Raw genomic sequence first — 25,302 nt, 5'->3', positions numbered from 1 at the left:
ATAGAATGTCTATAATACAGGGTGTTTCAAAAAATTTGATATTATTTGAGATGTAAATATCCCAGAAACTACATAGTTGAGGCGAATGAAACTGAACAGGCTTAATGTTGAGCAAGATAAGATTTATTCCTCAAAATTTGAATGAGAAATTCAAAGTTATGTGGATTCCATGAACGATTTCACAAATTTTCAATACGCGCGCCACCTGAGACACAGACACACACACAGCCTTCCTCTTTGAACTTTTTGTGCCGTGTCCAAATCTGCATTGCAGTCGGTGCATTTTTAGAGAATTCTCACATAAATGCACGCTGCAGTCTTGTTTGACTGTGTTCGAGCGTACTCTAACACACACAGCGCCTTTTCTTTTCCAGTGAATGGCATTTCTATACCTAAAAAGATAAAAACAAAAAACATAAAATTTTGACCCGTTTCATGTCAACATGCTGTTAAAATTTGAGGTCAATTGAACAAGAATTGGCAAAATTATTAGATTGTGAAATGATATGATTTTTTTTTTTAAACACCCTGTATCATAAAATATCTGTGGTGGCATATGCAGAACGTTGATGACAAAGATAAATAAACAAACTATTTAAAAATAGAGATTAGATTGTCATTTTATTTCAAACCGTAGTTTGTCCAGAGTTTTCTTGGAGGATGTTAATAACAAACACATCTGACACATGCAGTAAGGTTAGGGCTGTTTTTGTTAACAGTCAGAGAGCACGCGCGCACACACGCGTGCACACACACACACCTCCTTTTAACACCATTATAAAACAACTGACGAGACAGACGTAGATAATCTGAAAATAAAAGCAGTTAATTAATTCATTCATTAATTAAATCAAACCTTACATCATTGTCTACATATCATTTGCTCTAAAAATACATATTTGTTTGGCTACATAATTTGAATTATTATTTAGAATTCCCTAGATGAGTTATCCACTTTCTTTACAGATTTTCCACATCAGAAATAAGATATTTCAGTAGCACAAAGTTTAATTACACTATAAAGAAATACATTAATTGTGCTGGGTGTCATTAATTTATTGCCTCAAAGATGCTGAAACAGGTGGTTCACTGTGATGGGGGAAAATCAGCAGGGTTTCTTTTTTCCAAATAACTGACAGTTTTTCTGACATATTTTATGAGATACTGGACTCAAATGACTGAGCTGAGAAAATGCCTTTAAGTTTGTTTTTGTTTGTGACCTGCAGTAAGATTGCTGTGTGTTTAACTGCCAAGATGTCACACTGACCAATTTATTATGAACCCTCTGGTTACATATGTTAAGACTTGGCTTGGGTGACTAAGAAGCACCTCAAACTGAAAAGAAAAACAAGGAAAAGAAGATTCATGAACTAAGTCACACATGCATACACGCTTTACTCCTCATGACTCTCCCCTTCATTATCTCCTCTTTTCTCATTGTCTTCGACATGATCCTCCTCAACAGTTTCCCTTTCCTTCTCCTCTTCCTCTATGTCCAGTTCTTCAAAGGATGAACCACTGCCTACAGACTCACTGGAGCCCTTGGCCCCCTGATCTCCTTCCTCTGTCTGAGAATCTCTCTCATCCAGTGGTGGACTCTGCTGCACTGCAGGTGAGGAGTTCTCCCCCATCTCACTGCTCTCAGTCACTGCCTCCATCACCGCCGGTCCGCTCTCAGATGTGCAGACTTCACCTGGAACAAGATCAATAGAGTTTTAAGACACGCAGCCAACAAGAAATTGGCAGCACGGCTTAAAGGGGAACTGAAGTCATTTTTAAACTTGCTTTATTTCTTAACGTGTTATTCAATTACGTTTTCAGTTTTAGTAACCTTATATCGGGACTCGTATTGGCAACTAATTGCAATTAAATATTATACTTATCGGCCTATTCGGTTTGTAGCCACGTTGAATTTAGTTCATTTGGTCCACAGCAGGTGTAGTGGTTAGCGCTGTCGCCTCACAGCAAGAAGGTCTGGGTTCGAGCCCCATGGCCGACGAGGGCCTTTCTGTGCGGAGTTTGCATGTTCTCCCCGTGTCCGCGTGGGTTTCCTCCGGGTGCTCCGGTTTCCCCCACAGTCCAAAGACATGCAGGTTAGGTTAACTGGTGACTCTAAATTGACCGTAGGTGTGAATGTGAGTGTGAATGGTTGTCTGTGTCTATGTGTCAGCCCTGTGATGACCTGGCGACTTGTCCAGGGTGTACCCCGCCTTTCACCCGTAGTCAGCTGGGATAGGCTCCAGCTTGCCTACGACCCTGTAGAACAGGATAAAGTGGCTACAGATAATGAGATGAGATGGTCCACAGCAGGTGTCACTTATCCACGCGATCTTCACGAGACTTGTGTGAGACTTCGAAATGTGAAGTGGCAGCCAGGTGTCAGTGCCGCCATTTTGAAAACTGTTTTCCAAACGAAGTATTGCACAAAAACGAGTTTAAATGACAATTACTGCCTACTTTTTTCAAACTTTCCCGATCGCTATCAAAACAAACAAAACTTCCGGCTTGATTACATCAGCATTCGAAAGAGGGCGCGCGCGTCTTTTGACATCCTTGGCAGACGTTGGTCACTTTGATTTCCGCTGTATGTTTTACTTCCGTCCTACGATGTCTCGCACAGGTCTCAACGAATCTCATTTACGGCCATTGCTTTGACATATGGACTGATATGTTACATAGCATATTTCAAACACTCATAACTTGCTATAGCAGTGACAAAATATGTAGCTATCAAAAATGCTGTTTATATTTAATAAAATGAGATAAATAGAATTTTGATAATAAAAAAAATTGCCTTCAGTTCCCCTTTAAGGTTGTACATGAGGTGTGAGACTCTTTATGAGGGTCAGACATTTTATGAGCTACTGAGGGAGCACTGACGAACATCCATTACACATCACCACACCCTGTTTGTGGGAAACTGGCTTAATTCTACCTGCACTTGTGAATCTTTGGGGTTTTTTAAAATGCCACAAGTTTCAGATTTGCAGATTTACAGTCTAATAATGATGGTGTAATTAGAGAAAACGTTGTTGTTAACTGAGACATGGCAGGTGAGAGCTGTAATTGCCAAGCGATGTAATAAGTGAGCTGGAACACCCCTTGGAGACCACTTCTTGCCAAATATTATCAAAATAAAGAACGTGTGGAAGTTTCAACTGTTGCAAACAGAAGATGCTAGTAGGAAAGACAGGACTTGTGTTAAACACCTGTGCTTCACCTAGAGAATTTTTCCCTGACACTCGGGAGAACAGAAGGCACTCAAAGTGATTTGTAATCAGCCAATTATCACATCCCAGTGTACCGCTACTCCTGGCTGGTTTACGGAGTGTACTACTTTTCTGGCTCACAAACCACCAGCTCAGTCTGTTCGCTTCAGCTGCTTCTCATTAGCTGAATGTATAAAAACGCCGTTAGACCAGATCATAGCAAAACACTGCTATTCTGAGCCTTAGTGTGTCTTTATTGTGATTAGTTTGTGTGTCTTTATTGTTATCAACACTTTGCTGCTTTCTGAATGTCTACCTCAGGGTTCAACATCAACTTTTTTTAATCCACTTGTCCAGTCGGACAAGCAGCAACATTTCTCACTCGTCCTGATCATAACCTTTTTATTATTACTGTGTATTTACTATTTCAATGAAAGGAAAGTGATTAACAAAGTTTATAGTAGGCGTCATTATGATAATCATTATGATTTAATGATTTTAAATTTTTCAATAAAACTCAAACTTTAACTGTGTCAATAAACAGAAAATATCCAAAGCCCCATTATGGTGTGTGTGTTGGTGTAACCCATTACCTGATCTGCAGTTTTAAGAGTTAGACTCACTCAAATTCAAAGCTTCTGGAGGAAATAAAGTTAAATCTTGATTAATTCAGTAAAACTTGAAGTATAAATTAATTTAAAGAAATGAAATTGAAAGAAAACGAGTTGGATATGACAAGAGTGACAGAATCACATTGTGAATGAAAAACTGTGAGTGAGTTCGGCACTGTCGTAAAATTCCCCCAAAATATTTTACAATATTGTGTTAATGTGTACTATCCAAAAGAAAAATATAATAAATGAATGAAATGAAGATTCACCACAGATATTTATTTTATTGATGAATTTGATGGGCATTTCTCGGATTTTGATTAATTCAAAGTCTAATAATCGATAATTAGATATTACAACGTGGTTATTTATTTATTTACATACGCACCTGCTGTACTCGGCTTCCCTAGAATTTCGTAAACAATAACATGGCCGGATCACTGAGGGGATTGAACTCATTTTATTTGAACTTTATTGATGTAACTCTGGAATAATTACTATAAAATTGTGATTTTCAACAATCCCTAAAAGATATAAAAGCATAAGGTATCATTACTACAGTGTCTGGGGCAGTTATAATATTTTGTTGAGTAATTTTCTCTCATCTGTCAACCAAATTAGATCGGCCTATATGTAAAAAAAAGTCACAGTAAAATATGTAGAATACTTATACTAATTATGTAAACTGCTTATTACTATTATTTAACTCATATTTTATATTCTATTGCAACTTTAAGTCTTCAAGGAGTTTGACCTCATCATGTAGCCTTAGCGGCAAGCCAGTGAGTATAAATAATCTGCACATGAACAAATTACACTGTTAAACTCACCTCAACATGTATTTTACAATCGTTTAACCTGCCATGGGCAATGCTGAAGTCATTGTTACAAACAGTACAGCACGCAAAGCCGTCATTATTTTTTACCCCTATTAGGCAAGAGTACACATTCGTGTAGTTTGAGGTGAAGTAGGTTTTATATTTCCGTTTTCTGGGGCACTATGGATACACTGAACTAAAGGACGCTCGGTCCAGGACAGAAGACATAAAACCCGCCCACACAGAAAACTGATTGGCCTACTGAACAAGACCGAGCAATCAGGATGCTCTCTCTCTCTCTCTCTCTCTCCTGATTCCAGGATATTGAATCTAATTTGCGGATGTCAGGGAGCTGCTATCAATATGCTGGTCTCCCAGAACCTCCAGGAAACTTGGGAATAATTCAACTTGTCCCATCAGACAAGCAGATGCTGATTTGACTTGTCTGGACCAAACATTCAGTTGTCCCAGACAATCGGACTACCATTAATGTTGAGCCCCGAACCTGTCTGTGTTATTCTGTTACTAGTGTCCCAACTCACACTGATTTTGATTACAAGTCATCTCTGAATTTTTAATTGTGTTTTGAAGCCATAATAGATCCAATTATTGATCTGGAGTTTGTTCAAATATACAAACATTGTAAATGGTTATTTAATTAATTAATCAATTTAAAAAAAAATGCTGTCATAATGCCTTAAAATTACTACCGTATTTTTCGGACTATAAGTCGCACTTTTTTTCATGGTTCGGCTGGCCATGCGACTTATACTCCGGTGCGATGTATATATGTTTTTTTTTTTTTCACCGCGGAATAACTGGAGCTGATACTGAGTCTGACGACAGCCACGCAGAAGAAGAGGAAACGGCGCTTCATCTGCCGCTGGAGGCAGAGTTGTTCAGAAGCGACACCGAGGATGAGGAATTCAATGGATTTGCTGATTTGGAGTGAAATCATCAGCTTGATAAACTTGACTGGCCTGTGTTTTATTATTAATGATAGGCCTAGAGTTATTTAAATAAGTTATGTAGTGATTTTAGGCAGTGCTTAATTTGTGAAGTGGGAGGTCCCAGAACGCAGGAGGTGGGTGGGTCCGGCGACTCAAAAAAAAAAAAAAAAGGCGGGGGATGGTTTACTATAACTTTACGCACATGCGCTTATTGTGTGTGTAAAATAATAATAATAATAATAATAATAATAATAATAATAATAATAATAATATCAGACATTATGATCTTAGAAAACGCTTTAGTGACAAACAGTTACAGACAGTAATATGTCGTGATATATTATAAAATATTAATTTTTATTAGTCTATATATTAAATTATATATTACATTTATCTTCTAAAATAACAGACTGTACTCATCACAACCGGTTTATTTCACCATTGGAGATCAGATCACACAAGACATGAGTTAAATGACTCATTTTAAGGATTTAAGTAGGGGATTTAAAAGCGGTTGTTGTTGTTTTTTTTTTCACTAGACGGTTGTTTTTACTACCGTACCTGTCTTTGGAGATGATAGCCTACTTGACCTCTGATTTGATGAAATAAAATTCGACAAAAATGAAGAATGACACTCCTCGATGATGACTACAGCTTTAATAACACAGATGAAAGAGCCATGGGGCGATAATAAGCCCTACCGGTAAAAATATTCTAAAAGCAAACTGATTAATGCATCAGTAATAGGCTACTAATATTAGTTATAATAATAATAATATAGGCTATTAGTAATAACGATAGTGATAGTATTAAAGATAGTAGTAGATATTTAAAATAATCAGACTAGGCTACTTACAGGGCAAAGGGCGCGTTATCACTGCTCAGCTGTTCGTTTATTAAATAAACAATGCAGTCGCGCAGTAACCACGCGCCGCTTATCAGACAGAGTCACAGATTCTATGGATAGAATAACCCTTCAAAAAAGTGCGACTTATAGTCCGGTGCGACGTATATATGTTTTTTTCGTCTTCATAATGCATTTTTTGGCTGATGCGACTTAAACTCCGGAGCGACGTATAGTCCGGAAAATACGGTATATAGTGATTTAAGTAGCATAAATTTGAGGCAAAAAAAAAAAAAAAAGTTTACATCCACCAAGGCTAAAGATATTCAATCTCAGTTTTCCCCACAATGCCACACATTTCTTCTGACAACTCAATTAGGGCATTTACTTTATTCACATGAGGGGTCATTTTAAATCAATCAATTACAGACAGATTTATTTCAGATTTAATTCACTATATCAGAACTCCAGTTAGTTAACATTTAGCTGACTATCTCTTTAAACAGTCTGGAAAATTCCACAGACTGATCTCATGACTTTTAGAAACTTCTGATTGGCCAATTGTCATAATGAGGAGCACACACACGTGGGTTATATTTAAGGGCATACCTTTAGAGCCAGTACCTATTTGCCCTTGATACCATGGGGGGAAAAACTGTTGGCTTTCACATCTCTGGTTCCAAACAATGGAAGGTACCACAAACATTTATACAAATAATTGCAGGCAAAGATAAAAATGACGGGACCACACAGACACTGAATCATTCAGGAAAATGGAACAAATTAATTTGCAGAACTTTGGTCCAAAAGGTTTATCTGAATCCTAAAACAATAGCAAAGGAATTGGTGAAGGAGTTGGAGGGATCAGGTACTAAATATATGAACATCCACCACTAAGAGTCTTACATTGCCATGACCCGAAAGGCTGTCTACTCCAAGATGGGGGGTGGGGGGTGGGGGTGGGGGGTGTTGTAGTCGGACTGAAGTGAACAGGTGATTATCAGCTTTTTAGAGACATGTTCTCTGGTCAGATGAAACTGTTTGAACAGTTTGGCCATGATGATCAGCATCAAGTATAGAGGAAGAAGAGGCTTTTAATTCAAAAGAGACAAATTGAAGGTGTCTGAGTGGCCTTCGCAAAGCTCTGATCTGAATCCCATGGAAAATTTGTGCACTAAACTGGAAAAGCATGTCTGAGCAGCGAGGCCCACAAACATGACTGAGTTACACCAGTTCTTTCAGGAGAAATGGGGAAAAAATTCCAGCAAATTACTGTGAAAAGTTTGTGGAAGACTACCCCAACTGTTTCAGGTTCAAGCAATTAATCGGAAATGCCACCAAATACTAACAAAGTGTATGCTGCGTTGCGAGCCCTGGGAAATTTGATATCGTAAATAAAAGCTGAAACAAATCAGATACTTAGCTATCATTTTGAAATGAACTCTTATGGAAATAATTGACAATATAAGAAAAAGTATGGGGACTTAAAATCTGTGGAGTTGTGAAAAACCGAGTTTGAATGTCTTTAGTCGAAGTAAATTTGGCCTTCAACTTTGTGTGTGTGTGTGTGTGTGTGTGTGTGTGTGTAAGAAGAATCCATCTTTTCTCTGATCGAGAGCAGTGGGTTTGGCCCCTTTCCTCTCTCTGTCATTATTACTTTACAAGGTAGAGGACTGATCTCTCACCCTCACTCATCCAGTTACTGACAGCAAATCAGTTATGGCATGTAAATTAAGCCAAAGCTCTATCCTCATTGTGCATAAAAGAAAGGTGGGGGATAGGCACAGCCATGGTGAGACCTTTTCAAAAATGATTAAGAAAAGCATCTCGGCACATCTCTCCTCCTTCTATACGAGCTTAAATGTCACTCACATGCAGTGAGCAGTCACAGAAAAAGCTGGTTGCCCTTTATACAGCAGTAATAAACCTCTGGAAATAGCAAGAGGTGAGGAAATGCAAAGATCAAGAAATGGGAGTCACAAGGAAAGAAAAGACACTTCTTACCGTTTTAGTATTATTCTGAGGAACAGTTTATTACACATCTTCAGAGATCATTACTCCTGAGGTCAAAATAACCCAGCTGAAATTTTTACCTGAAGTAGAACCACACTAAAATGTGTTTTCAATATGAAACTATTTTCTTGGACCATTTTCTCAATTGAAAATAAAAAACTGAAATTTTGGACAACTTCTGGTGTATCTGCTGAATATTTTACTATCTATTTTGTAAAAGTGATAGTGATAATTCACAGGTGGCACAGTCGTGTAGTGGTTAGCACTGTTGCCTCACGGCAAGAAGGTTTTGGGTTCGAGCCCCGTGGCCGGCGAGGGCCTTTCTGTGTGGAGTTTGCATGTTCTCCCCGTGTCCGCGTGGGTTTCCTCCGGGTGCTCCGGTTTCCCCCACAGTCCAAAGACATGCAGGTTAGGTTAACTGGTGACTCTAAATTGACCGTAGGTGTGAGTGTGAATGGTTGTTTGTCTCCATGTGTCAGCCCTGTGATGACCTGGCGACTTGTCCAGAGTGTACCCCACCTTTCACCCATAGTCAACTGGGATAGGCTCCAGCTTGCCCGCAACCCTGCACAGGATAAGCGGTTACAGATAATGGATGGATGTTAAAGCTGAGAAATATTGACCAGAAAAAGTACTGTAACTTCAGTTGACACAAACTGCTTTTGACAAAAACAATCCAAATAGGTGAATTCACTCTATGTCGCAATGTCTCTGCATCTTATTCACAGTCATACCTGATCACACCCCCCTTGCTGGTAGGAGAAGTGGTTTTGTATGTCTTTACTGTTTCTCGAAAATAGAGGTTGGGCATTTCAAATATTATCTTCTATTTCAGCTGCCTAAAGTCAATATGAACTGCGATCAGTACATCTACTCCTAAATCGTGAACGGAACACAAGGGTTAAATATCTCCTCTACTCCCCCCGCATTTCTAACTAAAAGCCATGGACTCTGAGTACACTGCAAGCCCTAGTTTGTGAGGAACATTGCAACCACAAGACTGAATTGGACTGGGTTGCTTGGCTCTTGTGAGTTGCCCACACATGTTCTGCACTCATGGTTCTCCTGAGGGCCCAAATACAGCAGACAGCTTTGTTCACAGCTTGGCCAACAGGCTCAAAATAGTATTGTCATGTCTGCAAAAGGTCACAAGGGACTAGGGTGTGATGGCAACAGAGCATCCCCAAGTCATCAGCTCTCTTTAGCTTGCCTAATCATTTCAGCTCATGTTAATAAGCCACACCCATTCTAATTATCAGTTTCAGCACCGGACAGCTCCTGACCTGCCTGAGATTCGGTAGAAAGTGTTCAGAGAGAAAGACGCCAGGGATTATGAGCCATGAAACTCACAAAGGTCTTACTTTTTGTATGAAATCAATTAAATAAGGTTTTTTTTTTGTAAAAATGCAATTAAATCATGCTTCTTAGCACAATGAAATCTTGAGGTACTGATGTCTTGAGGAAGGACTCTGCTGGCAGTATCTGTGGTATACTTGAACGTTCGAATGTTTTGTTCTGTAAATGTCTTTGCTACGGCAACATAAGGTATGCTGCGAGGTAAACCCTTCACACTGTAAAAAAAGAATAGTTGAGAATACTTGAAATTTCAAGGCAACAGTCTGCATTAAGAATTTTATGTTTTGCCAATGATGTGCCCATGATAATCCAAACTATGATAAAACTGTTATCTTTATTAAGAATTCTTAATTAAGTCAATTTTCAATTCCTCATTCTGCCAACATAGATTTCTCTTTTTGCTGAACAGTGGCATTCACAGTAGTACAAAAAGGCAACTGAGGTTATCAGACTTTTTTGGGGGGCTTTTTTCACCTTTATTTGGATAGGACAGTGTAGAGACAGGAAATGAGCGGGAGAGAGGGACGGGGAGGGATCGGGAAATGACCTCGGGTCGGAATCGAACCCGGGTCCCCGGATTTATGGTATGGCACCTTACCCACCTGAGCCACGACGCCATACCCACGACGTGGGTTTTAAAAACTTTATTTCAATATTGAAGATTTGTAATTGTGTAGAACAATGAAAAAAGGCATGTATAGTTTAATGATAAATTGTGATAACCTCGGGGGCGTCGTGGCTCAGGTGGATAAGGCGCCATACCATAAATCCGGGGACCCGGGTTCGGTTCCGACCCGAGGTCATCTCCCGATCCCTCCCTGTCTCTCTCTCTCTCCCGCTCATTTCCTGTCTCTACGCTGTCCTATCCAAATAGAGGTGAAAAAAGCCCCAAAAAAATCTAAAAAAAAAAAAATTGTGATAACCTCAATTGCCTTTTTGCACTACTGTGAATGCCACTGTTCAGCAAAAAGAGAAATCTATGTTGGCAGAATGAGGAATTGAAAATTGACTTAATTAAGAATTCTTAATAAAGATAACAGTTTTATCATAGTTTGGATTATCATGGGCACATCGTTGGCAAAACATAAAATTCTTAATGCAGACGGTTGCCTTGAAATTTCAAGTATTCTCAACTATTTTTTTTTTACAGTGCAGGTTTCAGCAATTTTTTTTCTTACAAATTATGTGAGTTGAGTAGAGTATATACACCATGGGCGGCACGGTGGTGTAGTGATTAGCACGGTCGCTTCACAGCAAGAAGGTTCTGGGTTTGAGCCCACCGGCCAACGAGGGCCTTTCTGTGTGGAGTTTGCATGTTCTCCCCGTGTCTGTGTGGGTTTCCTCCGGGTGCTCTGGTTTCCCCCACAGTCCAAAGACATGTGGTTAGGTTACTATGGGATGGCCTTGGGCTGAGGTGCCCTTGAGCGAGGCACCGAGCTCCCAACTGCTCCCCGGGTGCTGTTAGCATGGCTGCCCACTGCTCTAGGTATATGTGTGCACTCATTGTGTGCGTGTGTCTGTGTGTGTGTGTGTGTGTGTGTGTGTGTGTGTGCGCGTGCGTGCGCATATGTGTGTTCATTGCTTCAGATGAGTTAAATGCAGAGAGGAATTTCACAAGTGTGTGATGAATAAAGTTGTTCTTCTTCTATAGTATAGTATAGAAGAAGTATAAAAAAACCCAGCCTTCTTAGTACCGGAGATATTTATTTGTTTTCTAATTTGGAATAACGTTGGCCAAAAGTCTATGGATACCTCACCATCACACATATATGAGGGTTTCCCCCCCAAACTGCTGCCACAAATCTGGAAGCACACAATTGTCTAGAATGTGTTTATATGCTGGAGAAGTAATTTTTCCCTGGAATTAAAGGGTCTAAACCGGTTTCAACATTACAGTGCTGCTGTGCACAAAGTGAGGTCCATAAAGACCGTGGTTTGCCAAGATTGATGTGGAAGAACTCAGCTGGCCTGAGCCTTAACCTCTAACCCACTGAACAGCTTGGAGATGAATTAGAAAGCCAACTGCACCCCAGGTCTTCTCTCTTTACAATGAGTGACCTCATTAATGCTCTGGTTACTGAATGGGCAGATCCACAGAGCAACGATTCAGAATCTAGTGGAAAACCTTCCCAGAAGAGTGTACAATGGATAATAGCAGCAAAGAGGGGACCAAGTGTGCGTGAATGCCCATGGTTTTGGAAAGAGCACATGTATGTGATAGTGAGGTGTCCACATACTTTTGACTATATAGTGTCCTTTCAGAGATCAGGGCTTTGGTTTATATACAACTCAGAAGACCAGAATGGGAATTGTTAGTATATTATATTACAGTGCTTATGTTCACAATAATCCTTTTGTGGTATAATTAAATGATATGTATTGGAGAAAGATCAAAATAAAAGATGTAGTAGGCAGAATGTTAGCACAGCATGCTGGCTTAAATTTTACTAATATTTCAGATAAGTAAAATCCATGAACCCTCAGGGGAGCTACCTGACAAACCTGCACTGCTTTCATGCAAAAAAACTGACTGATATGTTTACACAAGATTGCATACGCTGTGTTTGAAAAGTCTCTTAGATAGCATTTCTCTGAACTAAATTCTACATCGGGTCCAGTGGGACTGTTAAATCCAGATCGGGATTTCTGGTCAGTTAAAGCTTCGAAACAAAAGACGGAATTTTGAAGGCAAGCAAAGACAGGAGAAGGGGAACAGAGGATTAAATGTAGAAGAAGAAGACAGAAATCAACATAATGAGCTGATGGCTACAACAGGCAGAGTCTGGCCTTCGCACATCCTGGCACACTGAACATCGATGCTTTTGGGGGAGTGTGTGCGTGTATAAATATAGTCAGCTCCAGAATAATTGGTATCCTTGATAAAGATGGGTAAAAAGGTGATGAAAAAAAATCTTTGTGGTTAATTAGCTTAATTTCACCTTGAAAACACAACCAGAGCTGTAATTAATCTGCCTGGAAAACCATGCCAGTGTATTCTGCTGTCACAAAACAGTAAGACGAATGGTTCAAAGAGGGAAAGGATCATGGTTATAAATCTGCAGAAGATGGCAGAATTTTACATGCAAATTCTACAACTTACAAAGACGACATCTCAATGTCAACCATCCATTTGGAAGGTGTGCCAGAAGAAAGTCTTTTCCTCTAACTAACCAAAAACATAAGCACCTGGGGTGTGAGAGATGCAACTGGAACTAGGTTCTCTGGTCAAATAGTCAAAAATAGAGTTTTTGACAAACACTCAAGGTTTGGTTATACCAAAAAAAGAAAAGAAAACAAACAAACAAACAAACAAACAAACAAACAAACAAACAAACAAACAAACAAACAAACAAACAAACAAACAAACAAAAGCCCTAATCCCCACTATTAAGTATCCTTGACTTGCAAGTTAATGTCAAAGCAAAATCAAAACCCAAATGTCAGCCATGTTGGTGGAGATACAAATGTGGGGACAAGCGACATTCCATACAAAACATAGTCACGCGTGTGCAACTCTTTGTTTTTCCACTGCTTTAAGCGTTCTCTTAGCTATGCCATATCTTTGTGCTGTATATGGTTGTGGTCACAACAGTACTCGTGACCGTGGCATGTTCCAATTTTTTAGAATTCCGTCCGTGATTCAGAAAGAGGGTGAGGAAACTCTGAGGCTTAGTACAGAGAGGAGACGAGCACGGCTGAACAACATCGACAGGGCTGATCTAACAGGGGCTAAAACTAAAACAGCTCATGTTTGCAGTAATCATTTTATCTCAGGTGAGATTCAAAAGCTCTCTCAATATCACCATGGAAGAATTTTATTTCCTGTTGCTAGAATTTTGCTATAAAATGAGCATTCTCATCGTGGTTCACTCGGTCATGGTTATAATTTTAATGTGTATTACGATTTCACTTCTAGGGGTGCCAGCAAAATTATATGATAGAAACAATCCAGACTGGGCACCCGCTCAGAAAATGGGCTATGTTTCGTCCAAGGTCAGACTTGATTCTTCGGCAGCCAAACCAGATAGAACACGATATCTGGGTACTCAATGGTGGGTAGAAGTGTCTTATCTTCAGAAAAGTCTGCCTTTTTTTAAATAATATGGGTCATAACCACACGTGTATCTTCTCTTTGTATCGAATCTTCGCTCGATCGTTCAAATCGTGGTAATACTGAGAAAATTCAGCATTGTTTACAGACACGCTTTCAGCGGCTGACATCCTAGTTGCTTTGTATATCCACCATCATGGCGGACGCTCATGACGTAGCACATTTTGATCACGTGGTTGCAAGTCACCTATAGTGGATCTGTGATGTGTGATTGCTTTTCCCTCCAAAGGTTCTGGGAACCTTGTTAGACTACATGGCATCATGGACTCCATGATTGCCCCTGCCAAGTAGCTACAACTGGGTCAAGGTTGGACCTTCCAGTAGGACAATGATCCCAAAATATATATCCAAATCCATGCAAAAATGGTTCACTGACCAGAGAATGAAGCTTTTTAGATGGTCACCCCAGTCCCCTGACCTAAACCTCAGTGAAAACCTGTGAGGAGCTGAAGACGATTGAGTCCACAAGACAGAGAAGAGAGATTCTGTGTTCAGAAGTCTTATGGTATACTCACACTAGGTATGGTTGCCTTAAACCACGCCCAAGAGTGATTTACCCACTTCCCAGTGTGGTATGAAATGATCACACGAATCAAATGAGCCAGATGTTGGGGGTCAAACCTGCTTGAGAATGATGCAGATCCCTTAGTGTGAGTACACCCTCAGGATTCCTCAGCAAGCATTTCAGGAGAAGACTGTTAGGAATGTTGTACAGCACTAATGCTGAATGCCATCTTCTCTTGGCTTACCTGATGACCATGCTTTAAAAGCCTCTCTAATTAAAACGTGATGCGAGCGGTGTCACAAAAATGGTGTCATTTATGACTTCGACATTATCGAGTCAATACAAAAACATTAGTTTTCCAAACTTTCATTTTCCAGCACAAAATTGAAATATTACAGAAATAAATGTTTGTATCTGAGCAGCATGTTACATAAGAGAGCACTTTTCAGATTAAAAAAGACGACATAATGAAGGCTACTGGGTTTTGGTGCAAAATTAAGAAGCAAGTGTGACAGTCAAAGTGTCCAGAAGAACTGTGGCTGGTTCTGTAAGATGATCAGTAAAATCTACAGCTCATTTCCTTATAAAACTGCACTCGTTGTCTCGTCTCGTCTTCTTCCGCTTATCCGGGACCGGGTCGCGGAGGCAGCAGTCTAAGCATGGAAGCCCAAACTTCCCTTTCCCCAGACACCTCGGCCAGCTCCTCGGGAAGAACACCGAGGCATTCCCAGGCCAGCCGAGAGACATAGTCCCTCCAGCGTGTCCTGGGTCTTCCCCGGGGCCTCCTCCCGGGGGGACATGCCTGGAACACCTCCCCAGGGAGGCGTCCAGGAGGCATCCGAAAAAGATGCCCGAGCCACCTCAGCTGATTCCTCTCGATGTGGAGGAGCAGCGGCTCTACTCCGAGCTCCTCCCGAGTGACTGTGCTTCTCACCCTATCTCTAAGGGAGCGCCCAGCCACCCTGCGAAGGAAACTCATTTCAGCCGCTTGTATCCACGATCTTGTTCTTTCTGTCATTACCCAAAGCTCATGACCATAGGTGAGAGTCGGAACGTAGATCGACCAGTAAATTGAGAGCTTCGCCTTTTGGCTCAGCTCCTTCTTCACCACGACGGACCGGTAAAGCGACCGCATCACTGCGGAGGCTGCACCGATCCGCCTGTCGATCTCACGCTCCATCCTTCCCTCACTCGTGAACAAGATCCCGAGATACTTAAACTCCTCCACTTGAGGCAGGACTTCTCCACCAACCTGGAGAGGGCAAGCCACCCTTTTCCGGTCGAGAACCATGGCCTCGGACTTAGAGGTGCTGATTCTCATCCCAGCCGCTTCACACTCGACTGCAAACCGCCCCAGTGCATGCTGAAGGTCCTGGTTTGAAGAAGCCAACAGGACAACATCATCCGCAAAAAGCAGAGATGAAATCCTGTGGTTCCCAAACAGGATTCCCTCCGGCCCCCGGCTGCTCCTAGAAATTCTGTCCATAAAAATTATGAACAGAACCGGTGACAAAGGGCATCCCTGCCGGAGTCCAACATGCACTGGGAACAGGTCTGACTTACTGCCGGCAATGCGAACCAGACTCCTGCTCCGTTCGTACAGGGACCGGACAGCCCTTAGCAAAGAGCCCCGAACCCCATACTCCCGAAGCACCCCCCACAGAATACCATGGGGGACACGGTCGAATGCCTTCTCCAGATCCACAAAGCACATGTGGACTGGTTGGGCAAACTCCCATGAACCCTCGAGCACCCTATGAAGGGTATAGAGCTGGTCCAGTGTTCCGCGACCAGGACGAAAACCGCATTGTTCCTCCTGGATCCGAGGTTCGACTATTGGTCGAATTCTCCTCTCCAGTACCCTGGAGTAAACCTTCCCTGGGAGGCTGAGAAGTGTGATTCCCCTATAATTGGAGCACACTCTCCGGTCCCCTTTCTTAAAAAGAGGGACCACCACCCCAATCTGCCACTCCAGAGGCACTGTCCCCGACCGCCACGCGATGTTGCAGAGGCATGTCAACCAAGACAGCCCCACAACATCCAGAGACTTGAGATACTCAGGGCGGATCTCATCCACCCCCGGTGCCTTGCCACCGAGGAGCTTGCAAACCACCTCAGTGACTTCGGCTTGGGTAATGGACGAGTCCACCTCTGAGTCATCAGCCTCAGTCTCCTCAGTGGAAGACATGACGGTGGGATTGAGGAGATCCTCAAAGTATTCCTTCCACCGCCCGACAATGTCCCCAGTCGAGGTCAACAGCTCCCCACCCGCACTGTAAACAGTGTTGGCAGAGTACTGCTTCCCCCTCCTGAGGCGCCGGACGGTTTGCCAGAATTTCTTCGAGGCCGACCGATAGTCCTTCTCCATGGCCTCCCCGAACTCCTCCCAGCTCCGAGTTTTTGCCTCCGCAACTGCCCGAGCTGCAGCACGCCTGGCCCGCTGATACCCGTCGGCTGCCTCAGGAGTCCCGGAGGTCAACATGGCCCGATAGGACTCCTTCTTCAGCTTGACGGCATCCCTTACTTCCGGTGTCCACCACCGGGTTCGGGGATTGCCGCCACGACAGGCACCGGAGACCTTGCGGCCACAGCTCCGAACAGCTGCGTCCACAATGGAGGTAGAGAACATGGTCCACTCAGACTCAATGTCCCCCGCCTCCCTCGGAAGCTGGGAAAAGCTCTCCCGGAGGTGGGAGTTAAAGACCTCCCCAACAGAGTGCTCGGCCAGACGTTCCCAGCAGACCCTCACCATACGTTTAGGCCTGCCAGGTCTGTCCAGCTTCCTCCTCCGCCAGCGGATCCAACTCACCACCAGGTGGTGATCAGTTGACAGCTCAGCCCCTCTCTTCACCCGAGTGTCCAAGACATAGGGCCGGAGATCAGATGAAACGACTACAAAGTCGATCATCGACCTCCGACCTAAGGTGTCCTGGTGCCACGTGCACTTATGGACACCCCTATGCTCGAACATGGTGTTCGTTATGGACAAACCGTGACTAGCACAGAAGTCCAATAACAAAACACCACTCGGGTTCAGATCGGGGAGGCCGTTCCTCCCAACCACGCCCCTCCAGGTGTCACTGTCATCGCCCACGTGAGCATTGAAGTCCCCCAGTAGCACAATGGAGTCCCCAGTCTGAGCACCCCTCAGTACCTCTCCCAGGGACTCCAAGAAGGCCGGATACTCTATACTGCTATTTGGCCCGTAGGCACAAACAACAGCAAGAGCCCTCTCCCCAATCCGAAGGCGCAGAGAGGCGACCCTCTCGTTCACTGGGGTAAACTCCAACACATGGCGGCTGAGCTGGGGAGCTATAAGCAAGCCCACACCAGCCCGCCGCCGCTCACCACGGGTGACTCCAGAGAAGTGGAAAGTCCAGCCCCTCTCGAGGAGCTGGGTTCCAGAGCCCAAGCTATGCGTGGAGGTGAGCCCGACTATCTCTAGCCGGTACCTCTCAACCTCCCGCACAAGCTCAGGCTCCTTCCCCCCCAGCGAAGTGACATTCCATGTCCCAACAGCCAGCCGCTGTGTCCGGGGATCAGGTCGTCGAGGCCCCTGCCTTCCCCTCCTAGAACTGCCACCTTATTGTGGTGGAGGGGTTTGTGTGCTTGAATGATCCTAGGAGCTATGTTGTCGGGGGCATTATGCCCCTGGTAGGGTTTCCCAAGGCAGACAGGTCCTAGGTGACAGGCCAGACCAAGAGCAGTTCACCAAAAACCCCCTATGGAGAAAAAATCCAGGACCGTGACGTCGCCCGGTAGGACGCAGCCGGGGCCCCACCCTGGAGCCAGGCCCGGGGTTGGGGCTCGTATGCGAGCGCTTGGTGGCCGGGCCTTTGCCCATGGGGCCCGGCCGGGCTCAGCCCGAAGAGGTGACGTGGGCCCGACCTCCTGTGGGTTCACCACCCACAGAGGTAGCAGTAGGGGTTTGGTGCAATGTGGATTGGGTGGATTGGGTGCACTCGTTGTACCGGAGACTACTATTTTGTTTTTTAAAAGTAAAGGGTCGTCTCACACCAAGTATTGACTTTATGTTTATTATGACTTACTGCTGTTTATAGTATTATTTTTTAATGTTGAAACATTTCATTATGGCGGCACGGTGGTGTAGTGTTTAGCGCTGTCGCCTCACAGCAAGAAGGTCTGGGTTCGAGCCCCGTGGCCAGCGAGGGCTTTTCTGTGCGGAGTTTGCATGTTCTCCCCGTGTCCGCGTGGGTTTCCTCCGGGTGCTCCGGTTTCCCCCACAGTCCAAAGACATGCAGGTTAGGTTAACTGGTGACTCTAAATTGACCGTAGGTGTGAATGTGAGTGTGAATGGTTGTCTGTGTCTATGTGTCAGCCCTGTGATGACCTGGCGACTTGTCCAGGGTGTACCCCGCCTTTCGCCCGTAGCCAGCTGGGATAGGCTCCAGCTTGCCTGCGACCCTGTAGAACAGGATAAAGCGGCTAGAGATAATGAGATGAGACATTTCATTATTTTTAATATATATATTATTAATATATTATTAATATACGTGTGTATAAAGATAAGATAATTAGTTGTTTATTAATTATGTCCAAGCTTAAATGAAATAAATCTACATATAATACCATTAAAATAGCTAAGTATTATACACTGACTGTTACATAATGGTGCGATTAGACTTTACTGACAAAGCAGCTGTGACTGCTATACTGTAGCAGAGGGGATCTCATTATCATCTCTCCCTGGGACCAAAATAGATGTTTAACTTTAGAATGTATACACCACAGATAAATGCTAATGATGCCACGAGTCACCTCAGTTTGAGTAGCTTTATGTGCTGAAACTTATGAATATGTACAAAGAATAATGACACAGAGGAGACTGTTGCCACTGTTCATGTTTGTGTTTTCTATTACCTGGGCATTTTTGCGATCTTTTGTTCCCCGTCAGTAAAACCCAAGTTTGCAGTTGGATTCAAACCTGTTTTACTAGTCAGTCACTCGCCAAATGCAACGTACAGCATGTGAGTATTGATACCAAGCAATAAGGATGGGCGAGATTTTATTTCCAATCTAATACCAAGGAATACCAAAACTGGCATCCCAACAGACACTGATACAAACACTTAAAAAAAAAAAAAAAAGTCTTCTGAAAAGGGAATTTAGTGCTTTCTACAATGAGGGGTTGTATTCAAATAAATTATTTTAGCCTGTTCTACTCAGGTTCTGTTTAAAAACAGAAAAAAGCCATATGACTTACAATAAGTATTAGTGTGTCTGAACATCAATACTACATCCTACAGAGATGTCCACAAGCGCCGGCGACCTTCTCCGCCTACAAAGGTGGTCTGCGCCGTCTACTCGATCGCAGAAAAAAATAAAAACTTGCCTTTCCATGTTCAAGTGATTTATATCAATTCCACTGCCCATAATTTATTGCAAAAGCAATTATTGCACCACAAAATTGTCTTCAACTTGGGTCTAACATGATTGGAAGTGACACCATATTTGTTGATCGATTCTCGCGCTCCGATTGGCTGAGCCAGACCATGTGACCACACTGTAGCAGTAAAGACACACTTGGTTGTTGTTGCAGACGATTTCACTCAGTTTTCACAAAATGCCACCGAAGAAGAAACTAAAATCTTCCGTGGGCCAAATAAATATAAAGTCCATGTTTTCTGCAGGTTTGTACATATGAATCATAATTAATATTTTCATATCTAAGAATTGTTATTTTCATGTCCAGAAGCTAGCCGGAGTGCCCGAGTTCCCATAGAGATGTCTGGTCCCTTAGCGAAGGCTTCATACTTATAAAGTGCAAATGCAAATAACTAATTGTGTGTAAATATTTATGCTGAAATTAAAACTATACACAAAACCACACCAGAAGGACATCAAGTCCATTACACACGCACCAAATAAGCTCACCATGTAGTTATGTTACAGAGCCAGGCAGCGTACTACAGAGGGGACCTGAGAAAGCCAGGCACGCGCACACATCTGGAGGGAAATTTCAGACATATTTTGCAAGTATTTTACAGGGAAATGGTTAGGAGTCTATTAGCTAAGAACGCACCAGAAGCCACTGGAAGGCATGAAAATTTCAAATTTTTCTTATACAAGGATTCATTTTTAAAAGGAAACATCAGGATTGAAAACATTAATACCTCAGTACTGATCCTCCAGCATCCACACCACGTTGATGATAGCAAAAACTAGTGGTGCTAACTAGGCTTCTAGTCTGTATGTTGGATCACGACACTGTTCACGCTGATGAAATTTTTGGACATGCCAGGAAATCACTGGGACTGCTGACCGCTCAGTGGAACACATTTATCAAGCATTGTTTATCCCCTCACCCTGTGTGATTCCCACACAATTTACCATCTGATTCACGTGCAATTTTTACCATGATTAAAAAGAAATACAGTCGTAGAAAATCTGTACTGAAATCCTACAGTGTAAGCATGTATTAACAATGCAAGAATTGTTTTGAACAGCATTCTGTAACGTCTGGAAATACAGGTCTTTGCTATAACAAATAGCACAAGCAGACATCCATGAAGTTGGCACACCATACGATGAGAACCTGAAAAAAAGTCATTCAATTTGCTTGTTTATCGTTTGCACACATTTGTGCGCACACACAAAAAAATTGTGCTCAAACTCATCTCATTATCTCTAGCCGCTTTATCCTTCTACAGGGTCGCAGGCAAGCTGGAGCCTATCCCAGCTGACTACGGGCGAAAGGCAGGGTACACCCTGGACAAGTCGCCAGGTCATCACAGGGCTGACACATAGACACAGACAACCATTCACACTCACATTCACACCTATGGTCAATTCAGAGTCACCAGTTAACCTAACCTGCATGTCTTTGGACTGTGGGGGAAACCGGAGCACCCGGAGGAAACCCACGCGGACACGGGGAGAACATGCAAACTCCACACAGAAAGGCCCTCGCCGGCCCCAGGGCTCGAACCCAGGACCTTCTTGCTGTGAGGCGACAGCGCTAACCACTACACCACCGTGCCGCCTGTGCTCAAACTATTTTAGAGAAATTAACTTAAATGTTTTGATGACCCAGAACCCCACTAATGCCCAAATGACTCCAAACATGTCGGATTCGTTTCTGCATGCAAAATAAACACGTGAGCTTTTTTAATGAGGTGCTGAGTTACATCATGCATCAAGAAAATAATGTTTAATACCTTAAGAAATCATGAAGCACATATTTACTTCGTATGCAAAAATGTGCACAAATTAATCAGATATATTTGGAGTCGTGGGGCAGCACCCATTGACATACTTTCACTGGCCACTTTATTAGGAACAGGGTACATGGTGGTGTAGTGGTTAGCGCTGTCGCCTCACAGCAAGAAGATTCTGGGTTCGAACCCAGCGGCCAACGAGAGCCTTTCTGTGTGGAGTTTGCATGTTCTCCCCGTGTCAGCGTGGGTTTCCTCTGGGTGCTCCGGTTTCCCCCACAGTCCAAAGACATGCAGTTAGGTTAACATGGAGTAGCCTTGGGCTGCAGTGCCCTTGAGCAAGGCACCTAACCCTTGACTGCTTCCTGGGCGCTGTGGCATTGCTGCCTACTGCACTGGGTATGTGTATGGGATCAGTGCTTCAGATGGGTTAAATGCAGAGAGGAATTTCACTGTACTTGAGTGTGCATGTGACAAATAAATGCTTCTTCTTCTTCTAATAATGAGGTTCTGGGTCATTAAAAAAAACAAACATTGTGAAAATGTTTAACAGTTAATTTCTCTAAAATTGTCGGAACACAATTTTTTTATTTTTATTTTGCATGCACCAACATGCACAAACAAATCGAAATACTGTTATTCACATTCTCATTATATGAGGTATCATTTTCACAGAGGTCACAAGCAGTTATGAACCACATTCTGACACAATGTGACAAACCAAATCTCAAAATATAGGGGAATAATCGATTTGATTTTTCTTATTTTGGTACAGACAATAAAATGTCAGTTTTAAACCATCATGGTAGATTAACTTGTGCTGGATATGAAAGCATGCATTTAAGGGTTAATGGGCAAATTCAATGTTGTACAGCTGAAATTTCCACAGAGATGAACAAGAGCTGAACTGCTCTGCAATCTCCCAAATGACAGAGTCTGATTCACAATCTGCACTTGTCAGCTCCAGCTAAGCATCTGTGATTGATAAGCCTCTAATTACGAAACACTCACACACACACACACACACACACACACACACACACACACACACACACTCACACTAATTGTTTTGAAATGATCAAGAAGTGATGAGCATGAGATTGCGCTGAGCAAAAAGCTATTTGTCTGTCTATGCAAAGTCCCCAATTTCCATCACTTTCACACTTTTTTTTTTTGCTTGAATGTTTTAATTAACTGATGTACACAAAGATAGTCTACCCCAGCCTTTCTCAACCAGGGTGCCGTGGCACCCTGGGGTGCCGTCTGGCTTTGTTAGGGGTGCCGTCAAAAAATTATATATTCTAGCATTGAAATAAATAAAATGAATTAAAATTCCAAAAAACAATAGTTACACTAATGCAGATCATCGCCACCTCATGCATCATCAAAATTTGTCTCACGACCCCCTTTCCCATGTCACAGCGTCACTGCTGGGGTCAGTGTATGGTCAGCGTGACTGCGTATATTTTATATGGGGGTGCCTTGAGAATTTGCATACTTCTGAAGGGTGCCGTGACTGAAAAAAGGTTGAAACGCTGCTCTACCCCATCTATAATACTGTAAACTGCATATGGAAGGTTCATAATGCTCCTATGGTTTAAAAATAAATGTGTCTCAATCTTCAATTGAAAACACAAGCATACACACACACACACAAAAAAGTGTCACCTGACCGAATAGACAGCTTCTGACCTGCTCTGGAGTATTTAAAAAAAACACTTCTGTTTACTGAACCACTGACAGATTTAAAACTGCTCAAAGAAAGGCCTTGAGTGGTGCTACAGCGCTCGGCAGCTTGACAGAAATAATACATGAGAAGGAAAAAACAAACAAGACAAGAGAGGACGCATTAAAACCAAGTCCTCTTAAGGCCTTTCAGTATCAATTTACAGCTTATACACGTCATACAAGTTCATGGCACACTGCCTGCTTACTTGTTTACATGTCTCTTTACTTCATCACATTATCATTATGCCATATCTGATATGAATGTAAATGATGTCATATCTGTCTTTCTCAACAACGTCAAACTTTAACACTGAGACACAGCATCCCTGTGGCATTACAGTGTCGTACCTGTGTGTGTATCATCAGCATCTCTCTCATTCTCCGTTTCCTCTTCTCCGCCTGTTTGCTTCTCAAGGAGTTCGGGCACAAAAAAGCTGTCCTGGCTCTCCAGTGGGCACATGTACTGGATCAGATCCCCTTTACAGATCTCAATGAAGGGGTATGCAGACAGGCCTCTTTCCTGGACAAGACAAACAAAAATCACATGTGTATCATTATTGTGGAGAGGAAAGGAGAGAGATGTTTTGTCATTCGAACCAGATGCAAGTAAAAAACAGTGCAAGTAAAATAGCATGGTGCAAAATGTTAGAGGAAAGTGACAGCAGTGAAGAAGTGCTCGATAATATCTGAAAATCACGTTGTGAAAATTAGTTAGATAAGACAGAAGGAATTTAACTTTGCTTACGATGTGATATAAAACACACCAACAGCTTTGTAAAATAAATAAATTTATTTCTATCCACATTCACTGGATATAAGCAATCACGCACTCTGATTGGCTACTCTACTACTAGGATATCAACTCACACAAAGTGAATAGAGAAAAACAAAATGACGGCGTGCATCAAGTCAGATATATCACTTTATCAAGTATTTAAAAGAAACAGAAATAGCTGAATAAATAAATATATAGGTCCCCCCCAAAATATCTCCTGTTCCACACTCCAGCCCAGTCGGTGGCAGTAATGTACCTATAAGTTAGTGGGCCAACGGCCAAAAAAAAGAGAAGAAAACAAAATGGCGGTGTGTTACTGAACCTACCGAAGATGAAATAAAAAATTAAAAAACCCAAAAATACAAAAAAAGCAACAAAATATGGAATAAAAGTATTTGATAGTAAGAACATACATACAGTACGTACATATACATTATATATATATATATATATATATATATATATATATATATATATATATACACACACACACACACACAGTGTTCGAAATACCTGTCTGCAGTCTGCATTTTGCAGAATGATTTTCAAGATTGCAGAAGAAAAATTAAACAACCTGCAATTTTGCAGAATGAAAAAATCAGGCTCGGGATACAGTGGTTCTCAATTTAGCAAACTAACGGCGCTGTAAATAAACTGAAACCTGCACCGCGTGAACCTGACGGCGTTTTCCAGGTCAAAGTTGAGCAATATTATGTAATGGCGACGACAACCAAATAAGGGTAGTTGCCATTTTCCGATGTAAGATTTCATCACTTTTAATACCTGCCGGGAGGACCCGACAACTACCTCGGCAGTGTTCAGCAGTTTCCGCCATGCATCTCCCAGAATTCAATGCGGCACAAAAAACATGGCTCCCAAGAAGAGGATTGTTTCTTCAGGGCAAGAGTCCGACAAAAACACCAAGAAAACAAGGACGATTTTGTCATATCTCGGCAAAACCGGCAGCCAGCGTGACTCCAACAACAGCAACAGATCGCGCGTCTGCGAGGGTGACAAAAATGAAGACGGGATCTGGTTCAGAAAGCGAAGACTCTGACTAGTTCTTATCTTGCATACAGTGGTGCTTGAAAGTTTATGAACCCTTTAGAATTTTCTATATTTCTGCATAAATATGACCTAAAACATCATCAGATTTTCACACAAGTCCTAAAAGTAGATAAAGAGAACCCAGTTAAACAAATGAGAC

At 42.4% G+C, this 25,302-nt stretch overlaps 1 protein-coding gene across 1 annotated transcript in view; it reads right to left on the bottom strand.

Moving 5' to 3' along the window:
- Window positions 1-608: 608 nt before the first annotated feature.
- The window catches only part of tex264a (testis expressed 264, ER-phagy receptor a), a 227,099-nt gene continuing 202,405 nt past the window's right edge, over window positions 609-25,302 (bottom strand). Inside the window, exons 3-4 of the mRNA XM_060919548.1 lie at window positions 23,669-23,840; window positions 609-1,693 (exon numbers count right to left, since the gene is read on the bottom strand). Of these exons, the coding sequence (XP_060775531.1) occupies window positions 1,395-1,693; window positions 23,669-23,840 (471 nt within the window). The 3' untranslated portion in view covers window positions 609-1,394. The remainder of the gene's footprint in view (window positions 1,694-23,668; window positions 23,841-25,302) is intronic.

This window comes from Neoarius graeffei, chromosome 4, assembly GCF_027579695.1.
Source record: "Neoarius graeffei isolate fNeoGra1 chromosome 4, fNeoGra1.pri, whole genome shotgun sequence".
Lineage (NCBI taxonomy): Eukaryota > Metazoa > Chordata > Actinopteri > Siluriformes > Ariidae > Neoarius > Neoarius graeffei.
This window is presented reverse-complemented; position numbering and strand designations above follow the sequence as displayed.